Here is a 13181-nt window from a genome sequence, read left to right on the forward strand (position 1 = left end):
TCCAGGGAACGCTGGATCTTAAAAACCTCTGAGGGGAAACCCCCCCCAACGCCAGCTTGTAACTACAGAATATAATTGGAGGTGACCCACTCGTCCTGAATTATTGTTCTCCAAAATGTCAGCAAAGTGCAGCAGCTTTCCCCCCCACCCAATAGTGTGGGGGCTTCTCTTCAAAAGGAGGGCTTGGTGCTGGGTTTAGAAGCATTTTGGACCCAGGGTTTTTTCTGGCCATGGCCTTGTGGCTTGCCCCTGACCCTAGCGCCATGTTGGTGGCGGAACTGCCTTGGCACTGAGACATTTGAGGAAGCAGTCCCTGAAGTTTTAAACGAGGGACGTCTGGTGCTTTTCTTCACAGGAAGTAGAGAACTCTTCCCTCCTGAAATCTTTTGGATATATTCGTCCAAATGATCACCAATAAAATGTTCCCCCTGTAAAGGGAACCATGCCAATAACTTTTCACAAGGAAGCTCGGCTGACCAGTTCTTAAACCACAAAAGTCTGTGCATATGTACACACAAGAGAGCCAAACGAAAAAAACACTGTATCAAATCCTTTTAAGGCGTCAACAGCAAAATACAGCGCTTGAGAAATATCTGTCTTATTTTCAGGCAGATCATCCTCTTGGTTAGGCCTATAAGGCTGGCAGATACCAATTGCTGCAACAGCTGGCTGAATAGCTGAACTGGCAAAAGAAAAGGAAGCCTTTACTAATGACTCCTTGTCAACAAGGTCTTTTAAGACCTGTGCGTTATCTACCTGGACAAGTTAAGTTCTTGTTTATGGAAGAGACTGCTGAATCTATGGCTGGCATGCTCCCTTTTTTAATTAACTTTTCATCCATGGGATATAAAAAAGGAAAACCTCTTAAGGCCTCTTTCACACGGACGATCCATATGTCCGTTTTTCATCCTTCCTTTTTCGGATGAAAAACGGACATACATTCATCCCTATGGAGCGTCGGATGTCAGCGGTGACATGTCCGCTGACATCCGACCCGCTCCGATCCGAAAAGTGTAACGGAGGAAAAACCTACTTTTCCATCCGTTTTCGGATCGGATGACGACGAACACTACGGTCCGTCATCATCCGATCCCCCCCCATAGGGGAGAGCGGCGCTCTGACAGGTCCACCGCTGCACAGCGTGCAGCGATGGACCTGTCATCTTCCTGTTCAGCGGGGATCGGCGGAGCGATCCCCGCTGAGCAAGCGGGTGTACACGGGGCGGATCATGACTGATCTGCCCCGTGTGAAAGAGCCCTAAGAGGAACAAAATTCTGCCAGGATGTTCCCAATCAACATACATCGCCTTTTCCAGCAGGGGATGTAGGGGGAAAGCCTGTGCGGCCTGAAGAGACCTCAGGGATCCCAAGAGAACCAGGGGGGCTCAGTCACCTCTGCTTTTTTAAGAGGCAACTTAAAAGGCAGAACAAGCCATTTCGGTCAGAGTCAGGAGGAAAACCTCTGCGGCTGAGAGGCAGACATCAACTGGATATCTTTTTGTCTAGATTGCTCGGAAGCAGACTCTTCTGCCAGGCCCTCCACAGAAACCCGAGCTTTTAGCTCTTCCCCATTCTCAACCCATTCCTGCTCCAAACTAGGAGGCTCCAGGGAGGGGGATCTGTCACGCTTCTTGCCACCGTGCGGGATGGAGGCAAACCTGCCAACAATCCTGTGCTCTAAACCGGCTAGGGCCGAGGACAGTTCATCCTTGGTGATAAAAGGTGAAGCAGCAGCGTTGACTGTAGGCACAATACCAGATAGGCGCAGCAGCTCAGATTGCTCGGAAGTCTTTGGTCATTCAGGGGATACAAAAGTAGGGCTATGCTAGGTTCATCAGGAACTCACGACATAGGTGTGCCCTTCCCTGTAGTGTTAGTCCCACTCCTCTTTTTTTGAAGACATTTACTAGCCACAAAAAGAGAGTACTTGGGTGTAGTATTAAAACACCTCAGAAGGGAGACCCTTTAATAGGGCTCACCAAGCCCCTATGCAACAATCCTGCTAAGCACCTTAGCCTGCCAAGCAACACTTGGTGACTCACGTGACCCGGGTAAGGAGTCAGGTGTCCCGTGGCTGCCTTCTGGAGGCACCGCATGCTTGGCACATACAGCTTAAATAAGCTGGCTGTACGCTGGAATGTTCTGTGCATGCGTGTGCATGTACGTGCGTGATCCCGGTGAATGGGCGTGGCTATATTCGTATATGACGCAAATCTTGTATGTGCGGCAAAGCCACGTGCCCCATTGCCGCCAAACAGCTGCTGAGCACAGCGGCACTCTTGAGAAGGCATGTGCGCCATGGTAAACCAAGGCGAAATGGTGCACCGTCATCAGGTAAAAAACAGCCAGACACAAGCAAAAAAGGTACTTTGCAAACACCCACAGCTAGCCTAAAACTCCCCCGTAGGGTCACTGCACACAGGTGTCCAACCTCTAGCTTGACTGATTGTTACAATCACTGGGACACCCCACAATCATAGGTAAAGGGGTTTCATTTACCCGTCCAGGCGCAGGGCAGCTTAGAAACAAAGAGCCCAAACTTCACCCATCATGGCGGATTCCTGTCACTTCAGGACCTTCAAGGACTGGGTACCCTTTTCATGTGTAGGGTCCACTCCCTTGGACCTGTACAGCACCCTGCAGGAATGCCTTAGCGCTGTAGTGTCCAGGATTACACTTTGCAGGGTCCAGTGCCTGGAGGCCTCATTACAGGCAAAACCTTGCAGGATCTTGAGTCTTCTTTGCGAGGCTCAGGCACCATTTATCTAAGCATATAAAGCCTGTGTCAAATGGATCCAATCGGCCAATCCCTTGATTCATTTAAGAACCGTTTGTGGGACCAGAGACCTGGAGCTCAAAGAGCTCAAACAAGCAGTGCCATCCACCTTACAGACACTGGTAAAAAACTGAAGTGTTTCCTGTATGGGAGGGGTTATATAGGGGATCACTTCCTGTCTAAAGACCTTTGGTCTACCAGTGTCCATTAACTTGGAGATGAAGTATAACCAGCAGGTAATATTAGCCTGACTCTGTGTCCCATGATGTATGAAAAAGAAAATATGCACTGTCACTGTATTAATAACACTGGCTGGGAAGGGGTTAAACATCTAGGGCGATCAAAGACTTAACTATGTAACTAGCCAGTGTTTATGTGTGTACTGTGTTAGGTGGTTTTACTATTTTTGTTCCATGCTTTGCAGGAACATGAAATCCATTCCTTTCCCCGTCAGAACTGAGATCTGCCTTGTATACATAGGCAGATCTCAGTTCTGCGTGCATTACCAAAAATCGGTAGGTACTGGCGGACATCCAGTGCCCGGCACCCGCAGATCAGCTTCTGCTGTGAATAATCACAGCAGAAGCAGCGCACCCCCTGCAGGCGGAAGTGCAGAATCATGTATTTATACTTGATTCTCTGGTCTTTAAGTGGTTAAAGATGAAATTGCGCCAAAATGCCTTTAGCTACAAAAGTCAGTGAGTGCTTTTCTTTAAAGCTCATTTATGGCTGGTTAAGAATATGGTAATATCTGAATGCCCATAGCCTGGCCACATGTTCACTTCAAAATAAAGCTCATGGAGAAACAATATATTAGCATACCATGGTGTGTAAATGAAACATAAGATTGCAGTTAAGCCAGTGGTATATTAATACTTAACACTTATAGTAAAACTTACCTGACGTTTCAGGACAAGAGCCATGCATAAGACCAAACATATTCCCACATGCCTTGCTGACAGCAGCCATCTTAGCTAGTACAGGCAGATTATGAATTACAAAGGAAACTTCATTTCGTTGCTGTTTAGCCAAGTTTTGTGCATGTCCTAAAATTCCAAAACCTGTTATGTCTGTAGCTGCATGTGCATTAAATGTGTGCATAAGACCGGCAGCTGGAAAAAGAAAGAGTACAAACATATCCTAATTACTTAAGTGTCTTGAAATCTATGCATCTCATAGATGGCTAGATACACGTACAGTATTAAAATGACAGGAAGGCCAGAGAGCACAATATAGCAAATTGTGTATCAGGTAACTTGCTCTTGGGATCTGTCTAGACAAGTACAAAAACTATAAAAAAAAACGAAATTGGAACACTGCTGGTATTTTTATTAGACCTACATTACTAGCTGCGATGTCCTAAAATATAAACGGTAGTGATAATCGATAGCCACAGTCTTGTTTTATTATCTTTTGCTGTCCATTGTTTTCTGACCGAGGTTTAGATTAGATAAAAAAAATATACAACTGCTACAGTTGATAATTATTAAAACAGAAAATGTTTAATTTAGACAGACTGACTAATGTAGGGTTTTCAACACAGCGACAAACAATTCAGTGATGTATAAATGCATTTGAATTCCTATAACTTTGATAGTATTAACAGGGTTAAACCAACAAAATATAAAAAAAGCTACAAATTTTCTCTCCCATTTAGCTATGGATAACAGGTTAGTGCAGCTCCTAGCATCACCAAACTATAAATTTGGATTATGTTTGCCATCAAAATCGGTACAAATCATTGCACCTGTTATTCATCTCATTATCTATCACATTGGAGCTTATATACAGTCTCAAAAAATGGTTCAAAAGTCTCTAGTACAGATTATTTCACATCAACAGTAGACAGAGCTTTGGCCCTATTTAGATATGTGCAATTCATCTTAGATGAGTATTGCCCCGTACACACGGTCGGATTTTCCGATGGAAAATGTGTGATAGGACCTTGTTGTCAGAAATTCCGACCGTGTGTAGGCTCCATCACACATTTTCCATCGGATTTTCCGACACACAAAGTTTGAGAGCAGGCTATAAAATTTTCCGACAACAAAATCCGTTGTCGGAATTTCCGATCGTGTGTACACAAATCCGAAGCACAAAGTGCCACGCATGCTCAGAATAAATAAAGAGATGAAAGCTATTGGCTACTGCCCCGTTTATAGTCCCGACGAGTATAAGTTTATGTTAAATAAAAATAAAAGTTCACCTATAAAAACAACATACGATAGGCATGTCCCATGCTGCTGAGTGGCAGATGCAGTGCCTATCTTATCCCCACCAATCAGCTGTTTGATAAGAACCACCCAGCTCAGAGCTGTATGGCCTTTTCCCCAGTTCATACTGACAAGTTTAAAGAGTATTACCACTTTTGATGCCAAATTGGGATAATACTTACATTATGTTTGTTACCCGTTTCATGCACACAGGATTCCTAAAAGGTGTTGTAAAGTTTCAGGGTTTTTCACCTTAAAGCGGTTGTATACCCAAAAGAAAAAAAAAAAAAAAAAACACCTATAAGGCAAAATGAGCTAGTATGCACCGCATACAAGCTCATTATGAAATACCGTATTTATCGGTGTATAACAAGCACAGGAGTATAACACGCACCCTAATTTTAAGAGGGATGTTTCAGGAAAAAAAAAAAAAAAAAAACTTAAATTTTAACTGCTTCAGCCCCCGGAAGATTTGGGTCGTGCGATGCTGTACCCAAACAAAATTGACATCCTTTTTTTCCCACAAATAGAGCTTTCTTTTGGTAGTATTTGATCGCCTCTGCGTTTTTTTTTTTTTTTTGCGCTATAAACAAAGCAAGAGTGACAATTTTGAAAAAAAAAAAAAAAAAAATAACAATATATCTTTTACTTTTTGCTATAATAAATATCCCACATTTTTTATAAAAAAAAACTATTATTTTCTTCTGTTTAAGCCGATATGTATTCTTCTACATATCTTTGGTTAAAAAAAACCCCAAAAAGACAAAACAAAAATCCAACGCAATAAGCGTAGATTGATTGGTTTGCGCAAAAGTCATAGCGTCTACAAAATAGGGGGTAGATTTAAGGCATTTTTATTATTTTTTTTTTTTTTTTTAAATTTTTACTAATGGTGCCGAGCTGCGATTTTTATTGGGACTGCGACATTATGGTGGACACATTTTTGAAACCATTGACAATTATATAGTGATCCGTAAAAATGCACGGATTACTGTGTAAGACCTCTTTCACACTGGAGTGTTTTGCAGGCACTATAGCGTTAAAAATAGCACCTGCAAACCGCCCTAAAACAGCTGCTCCAATCACTCCAGTGTGAAAGACCAAGGGCTTTCACACTGGAGCGGTGCGCTGGCAGGGCGTCAGAAAAAGTCCTGTCAGTAGCTTCTTTGGAGCGGTGAAGGAACGGTGAACTCACCGCTCCTCCCCATTGAAATCAATGGGGCAGTGCTGCAATACCGATGGCAAAACGCCGCTCCGGCGGCGTTTTGCGGGCGGATTTAACCCCTTTTTTGGCCGGTAGCGGGAGGTTAAAACAGCCCCGCTAGCGGCCGAATAGCGCCGCTAAAACGGCGCTAAAAATATCGCCGCTTTACCGTGGCGGCACAGTGTGCAAGAGGTCTAAATGTCACTGGCAGGGAAGGGGTTAACACTAGGGGGAGATCAAGGGGTTAACTGTGTTCCCTATGACCCCTTTCACACTGGGGCGTTTTCAGGCGCTTTAGCGTTAAAAAAAGCACCTGTAAAGCGCCTGAAAGAAACCTCATCTGCAATCCCAATGTGAAAGCCCAAGTGCTTTAAGAGCCCTTTCACACTGCCAGTGCCCGAAAAACACTGGTAAAGCACAGCTTTACCAGCGTTTTTTGAGCGCTAGCAGGGCCCACAAAGCGCAGCTGCCAAGACGCTTTGCAGGCGCTTCCCATTGATTTAAATGGGAAGGGGCACTTTAGGAGCAGTGTATTCACAGCTCCTAAAGCGCTGCAAAGAAGCTGCTTGCAGGACTTTTTTTTACATCCTGCCAGCACAGCGCCTCAGTGTGAAAACACTCAGGCTTTCACATTGGGATTGCAGATGAGGCTTCTTTCAGGCGCTTTTTTTAACACTAAAGCTCCTGAAAAAATGCCCCAGTGTGAAAGGGGTCTGTGTGTGTTTCTAACTGTGGGGGGATGGGACTCTCTAGGAGGAGAGAGAGAGATCGGTGTTCATACACAGTATGAACACACGATCTGTCTCCTCTCCCCTGAAAGAACCGGGATCTGTGCGTTTACACACACAGATCCCGATTCTCGCTCTGTCACGAGCGATAGCGGGAGCCCAGCGGTCATCACACCCGCCGGGCACTCGCATTGGCTCCGGGCACACGCCCCTAGTGCCCAAAAGGTGAAGCAAAGTAAGGCAACGTCATTTTGCCCAGCTGTGCCATTCTGCTGCAGAAAAACTGCGGCGGCTGGTCAGCAAGCGGTTAAATAACGGACTTTGAAGCAAAAATAAAAGGTAAGTATGACATGGTTTTTTTTTTTTTAAATTTAGGTTAGTGGTTTACCGATTATCGTGGGGGGCCGATATTCACGTTTTTCAAATTATCGGTATTGGTCAGAGACTTACTTATATTGCCGATATTGGTCAGACCCCCTCCCCCTGTCCTCGTGCGGCACTTGCTGCAGTCTCTGCTAATCTCTGTCAGTGGTGCGGTGGGTAGCAGACATCATTTCTTACTGCCCACCTCGCATCACCACTGTGGCAAGTGACAAGCTGCATGTGGGTGGCAGGTGACAGTGGCAAGTGACATGCTGCATCTGGAGGCAGGAGAGGGTGATATCGGCACCTGATATCAGCTATCGGCCTGAAAGGCGGCCTTAAAAATTGGTATCAGCCCTGAAAAAACGATATCGTTCGACCCCTAGTTCAGGAGCTAGAATTCTCCATTGTAGGTCAATGAGAACTGGATTCAGACAGTCCCCAGTCCAAGCTATTGGAAAGATCACACTGAGCTAGCTCAAAAATGCTTGCGGTCAGCCATGACACTTTTCTATCAGAAACATTGAAAAGTTGAGAAATATTTTTTAATGGTTTTTAAGTATGTTGTTTGAACAGCAATACATAACAAACATAGTGTAGTTTTCTCAAATGTGACTGCAAAAATGGAAAAAACACTTTAACCACTAGCCGACCAGCCGCCGCAGTTATACTGTGGCAGGCTGGCTCGGCAAATCGCCGGAGCTGTATGTCGCTCCTCTAAGACGTGACAGCAGGCATGCGCAACTGGCTCGTGTCCCAGGAGCCGATGCGCGTGCCCGGCACCCGCGATTGCTCATGACACAGCAAGAACCGGGATCTGTGTGTGTAAACACACAAATTCTGGTTCTCTCAGGGGAGAGGAGAAAGATTGTGTGTTCATAAAAAGTATGAACACCGATCTCTCCTTCTCTAGTCAGTTCCATCCCCCCTACAGTTCGAACACACCCAGGGAACACAGTTACCCCTTGATCGCCCCCTAGTGTTAACCCCTTCCCTGCCAATGACATTTATACAGTAATCAATGGCTATTTTTTAGCTCTGATCGCTGTAAAAATGCCAATGGTCCTAGAATAGTGTCAAAAGTGTCCGATCTGACCGCCGCAATATCGCAGTCCCGATCGCCGCCATTACTAGTAAAAAAAAAAAAAAAAAAAAAAAAACAACAATAATAAAAAATGCCATAAATCTATCCCCTATTTTGTAGAAGCTAAAACCAATCTATATATGCTTATTGCGATTTTTTTTGTACCAAAAATATGTAGAAGAATACATATCGGCCTAAAACTGAGGAATTTTTTTTTTTTTTTTTTTTTTAAGAATTTGGGATATTTATTAATTTATTATAGCAAAACTACAAAATAGTGTTTTTTTTCAAAATTGTCGCTTTTTTTGTTTATAGCGCAATTAATAAAAAACCACAGAGGTGATCAAATACCACCAAAAGAAAGCCCTATTTATGGGGAAAAAAGGACAAATTTTGTTTGGGTACAATGTCGCATGGCTGCGCAATTGTCAGTTAAAGCGACGCAGTGCCGAATCACACAAAATGGCCTAGTCGGGAAGGGGGCAAATCCTTCCGGGGCTGAAGTGGTGTAGGAACCCATTTCTGAAAAGAAGTGCTGGGAAATTACCTAACCAGAAAGGCCCATCATTCAAGCAGAGCAAGGGCACTAAAGGTTGTTAAACTTTATACCTGTGAGCATTTTTTTTTTTTTTGGTATAGTAGAGAGTGATAGTCTCTTTAAGCGTCCATGTGCACCAGGAGCAGAAAAAGCTGCATAAACATGCTCATAGTAGCTCATATCCCACAACAGTTTTGAAGAATTTATGGGCATTTGCTTTTACAAGCGTTTTTTTTCCAAAACATTCCCCTCTGTGTTTAGAATCATTTATGAGTGTTAAGCTTTTTTTTTCTGCCTCTCAAAAAAGCAATCCAGAAAAGTGTTTTTTCTGCCTCTAAACATCCTAATGTGTGTGGACACATAGGATAACATTGAGCTGCTTCTACAGGTATGAGAAAAAATTTGCAAAACTCCTGTAGAAGCAGCATTTTTTATTTCTAAACCCAGTGTGCATAGCCCCCAAGTTGCTTAGTTTAAACCAGCTCATGGGGGGGGGAAGTAATATATTTTTTTTTCCAGGTAGGTATGGAAAAGATCTCAAATGCTGCTACACACAGTAAACAATAAAATGTTACAGCTATATGCATTGTTATGAGATTTCATGACATTTCTCTGACAGCACAAAGCACAGAATACTCCTAAATATACACTAATGAAGCGAAACAGAAAAAAACACAATGCTAGGAGATAAAACTAAACATTTTTGTTGCACATTTGCAGGTGTCAAGAAATTAGGTAAAAAGTCTACCTTAAAGATCATGCAATATTACCATGGTAATGGCAGACTAACCTCTGCCTTAGTTTTACAGACGTCACATACTGAAAACATCTAGTTTGCTATACCTCTAGATTATTTTGAGAGATAAACTTTGTTGCACAATGTATACAGTGATAAATGAATGTTTATTATCATATTCACAATTAAAACTGCATAAAAAAATGCAGTGAACAGATGAGAAGCAACAGTAACCATTGTGTGTCTATGGGCATTTCAAGAGCTCTGAGGGAATCAGTTATCTGAAAGATTTTTCCAGTCATGTGTTGAGCATGTGTTGTTTTGGGGAAAATATTGAAAATAAGCACAGATCTTTAATATTAGGCAAATCATCATCCCTAAAAATAACATTCTGTGAAAAATACAAATGCACAGTGCAATGAGCCAGGATCGGCAAACTAGCACTGTTTCTCATTGTGCACCAGCAGAGCCATGTGTTGAACACAGCTTGCTGGTGTGAATGAACTGTGAAGTCTCTCTTTGTGGCTCCTTAGAATAAAATGTCACTACTAGGTGGTGTCTGGAAGAAAAACAGCCAATAATCAACACAGAAAGTATCTGTTTCTGTGTGTGCCTATGTAGGAGTATGTGTGTGTACTAGGGAGCCCCAGTCTGTGTGTGTGTGTTAACTGCCCTAGTGTGTATCTGTATGTGCTAGCAGGACTAGAGCATCTTTGTTAGTAGTTTGTTGACACTATGAAGTAGCTACATATCTGTAGGTCTCAAGGTATGTCAGCATCAATAGGAATGGTCAACCCAGTAGATGCCCCTGAAATCAGATTCCAATCTCTCCACACATGGCCAAGACCAAAGAGCTGTCCAAGGATGTCAGGAACAAGATTGTGGACCTACATAAGGTTGGAATGGGCTACAAGACCATCACCAAGCAGCTTGGTAAGAGGGTGACAACAGTTGGTGCGATTATTTACAAATAGAAGAAACGCAAAAAAACTGTAAATCTCCTTTGGTCTGGGGCTCCATGCAAGATGATCAAGATCAATGATCATGAGAACGCTGAGGAATCAGCTCAGAAATATAAGGGAGAAGCTGGTCAATGATCTCAAGGCAGCTGGGACCAGTGTCATCAAGAAAACAATTGGTAACACACTGCAGTGCTCACAAGGTCCCCCTGTTCAAGAAAGCACATGTATAGGCCCGTCTGAAGTTTGCTAATGAACATCTGAATGATTCAGAGGAGAACTGGGCGAAAGTGTATTGGTCAGATGAGACCAAAATCGAGCTCTTTGGCATCAACTCAACTCACCATGTTTGAAGAAGGAGGAATGCTGCCTATGACCCCAAGAACACCATCCCCACCGTCAAACATGGAGGTGGAAACATTATGCATTGGGGGTGTTTTTCTGCTAAGGGGACAGGACAACTTCACCGCATCGAAGAGATGATAAACGGGGCCATGTACTGTCAAGTCTTGGGTAAGAACCTCCTTCCCTCAGCCAGGGCATTAAAAATGGGTCGTGGATGGGTATTCCAGCATGACAATGACCCAAAATACACAGCCAAGGCAACAAAGGAGCGACTCGAGAAGAGCACATTAAGGTCCTGGAGTGACCTAACCAGTCTCCAGACCTCGATCAAATAGAAAATATGTGGAGGGAGCTGAAGGTTCGAGTTATCAAATGTCAGCATCAAAACCTTTATGACTTGGAGAGGGTTTGAAAAGAGGAGTGGGACAAAATCCCTCCTGAGATGTGTGCAAACCTGGTGGCCAACTACAATAAACGTTTGACCTCTGATTGCCAACAAGGGTTTTGCCACTAAGTACTAAGTCATGTTTTGTGAAGGGGTCAAATACTTAATTCACTCATTAAAACGCAAATCAATTTATAACTTTTTTGAAATGCATTTTTCTGGATTTTTTTGTTGTTATTCTGTCTCTCACTAATAAAATAAACCTACCATTAAAATTATAGACTGATCATTTCTTTGTCAGTAGGCAAATGTACAAAATCAGCAGAGGATCAAATACTTTTCTCCCTCACTGTAAGACCTGCTGGTAGGAGGGTAAAGAAAACAAACGTGCTGAGAGAAATACATGGGCTTCCCTTTTTGACCCTCTTTTTAATTTGCCATTTGCCAGACTGCCATGCTCTGTATTCGGAGTTGCTTATCTGGAACAAGCATGGAATAAGTGAAATCAGAGCAAAACTTCAGATACACCTTTTTTTGGCTTCAGTACTTTTTTCAGTCACAAAAAAAAAAAAAATGATGAGCATGACTGCTAGGACTTAGTGTTTTCAGAAAGGAAGGCTGGAACTGGCAGCCTCCATATTTTTCCAATGAGAGGTTTCCTTGGGTAAAATCCTGAGATGGATATCAAACAAGCTGTAAAAGAACACTGTTGACCGCGGTTCTTACGCCAACCTAGTCCACTGATAAGATTAAAAGGTATAGTTTTATTATGCCATGTAACAAGCTTAAAGGTCACATAATATTTAGATGTTATTGCAAGCAAGAATGTCATAACAAAATTAATATTTAAACCACTACATAAACAGAAATATTATACAGACCCCATAATCTTAGCTTGCTTGCATAAATAGTGTAAAGTACACAAAATATCAAACGTAAAATACAAAAATTCACTCCAGAGACAGCCATTTCGTATAATCTGCTGTGGTCCAGGGTGCATCCAATGCTATGCTACTTTCTTTTAGAAATTTTAAATAGAAAGTGCTAACACTTTCGATAACTTGGCAACTGCAGCATTAAACTGTAGAAATGGTATTCCTACATTTGATTTTGCTTTACAACCCTATTTTCTTATAATCATGTATAAATATTTGCTTTAAAAGGAGGTCAGGGTAGAAATATTGGAAGCTGCCACTGCCAGTTTGCTTTTGAAGGTACTACTGAAGGGCTGTCATCCTCATCCTATCACTATTTGGCAAGTCATCGACCTGCATAAACAATGTACATATCAAGCGTCAAATCACCCATTATGCACATGCTTGATTTGGGTCATTCGCTCACTAAGTTGGGAAAGGAACAGATAAAAGCTTCAGGACAAGCAACCTTGAAAAACAAGTCACCAGTGGTGGCTTTCTAGATTTCTATTCTGAGAGGTTTGAGGGGAAAAAAAAAAGGAGTAGCAGATAAGATTCTTGCATTCCCCCAAAACCAATACTCAACTGGAAAAGCCCTTGCCGAAACTGTTCAGGTTGTGTATATAAAGAGAAAAGGAAGAGTAATAATGAAGTTTAATAGCAAGAAATACAAAGCTCCACATATAAAAACAGCAGCAAAAACTAATAGTGTGTACTACTGAAACAGACTGAAGAGCAATTTTCAGTACCAGTTCGGTTTAGTCGAGCCATGTTCATCATTGCCTCCTGGTACGCCAATTCCACATCTTCCTGGGTCACCACCAATTTTATTTTATTCCATTTTTCTGGCTGGTGGTGGTAAAGAACAAAGTCAAATATTACAAAGTAAATTGCACACATAATATATATATATATATATATATATATATATATATAT

The 13181-nt window shown here is 42.5% G+C and overlaps 1 protein-coding gene across 3 annotated transcripts in view; it reads right to left on the reverse strand.

Annotated features, from left to right (window-relative positions):
* SEPHS1 (selenophosphate synthetase 1) overlaps positions 1–13181 on the reverse strand; it is a 121123-nt gene that overhangs the window by 9057 nt on the left and 98885 nt on the right. For all 3 annotated transcript variants that reach the window (XM_073619513.1, XM_073619512.1, XM_073619515.1), the window contains 2 exons: positions 12994–13093; positions 3675–3887 (listed from right to left, as the gene is read on the reverse strand). In XM_073619513.1, the coding sequence (XP_073475614.1) occupies positions 3675–3887; positions 12994–13093 (313 nt within the window). The remainder of the gene's footprint in view (positions 1–3674; positions 3888–12993; positions 13094–13181) is intronic.

The sequence above is a fragment of the Aquarana catesbeiana genome, linkage group LG03 (assembly GCF_042186555.1).
Source record: "Aquarana catesbeiana isolate 2022-GZ linkage group LG03, ASM4218655v1, whole genome shotgun sequence".
In the NCBI taxonomy this organism is placed as follows: domain Eukaryota; kingdom Metazoa; phylum Chordata; class Amphibia; order Anura; family Ranidae; genus Aquarana; species Aquarana catesbeiana.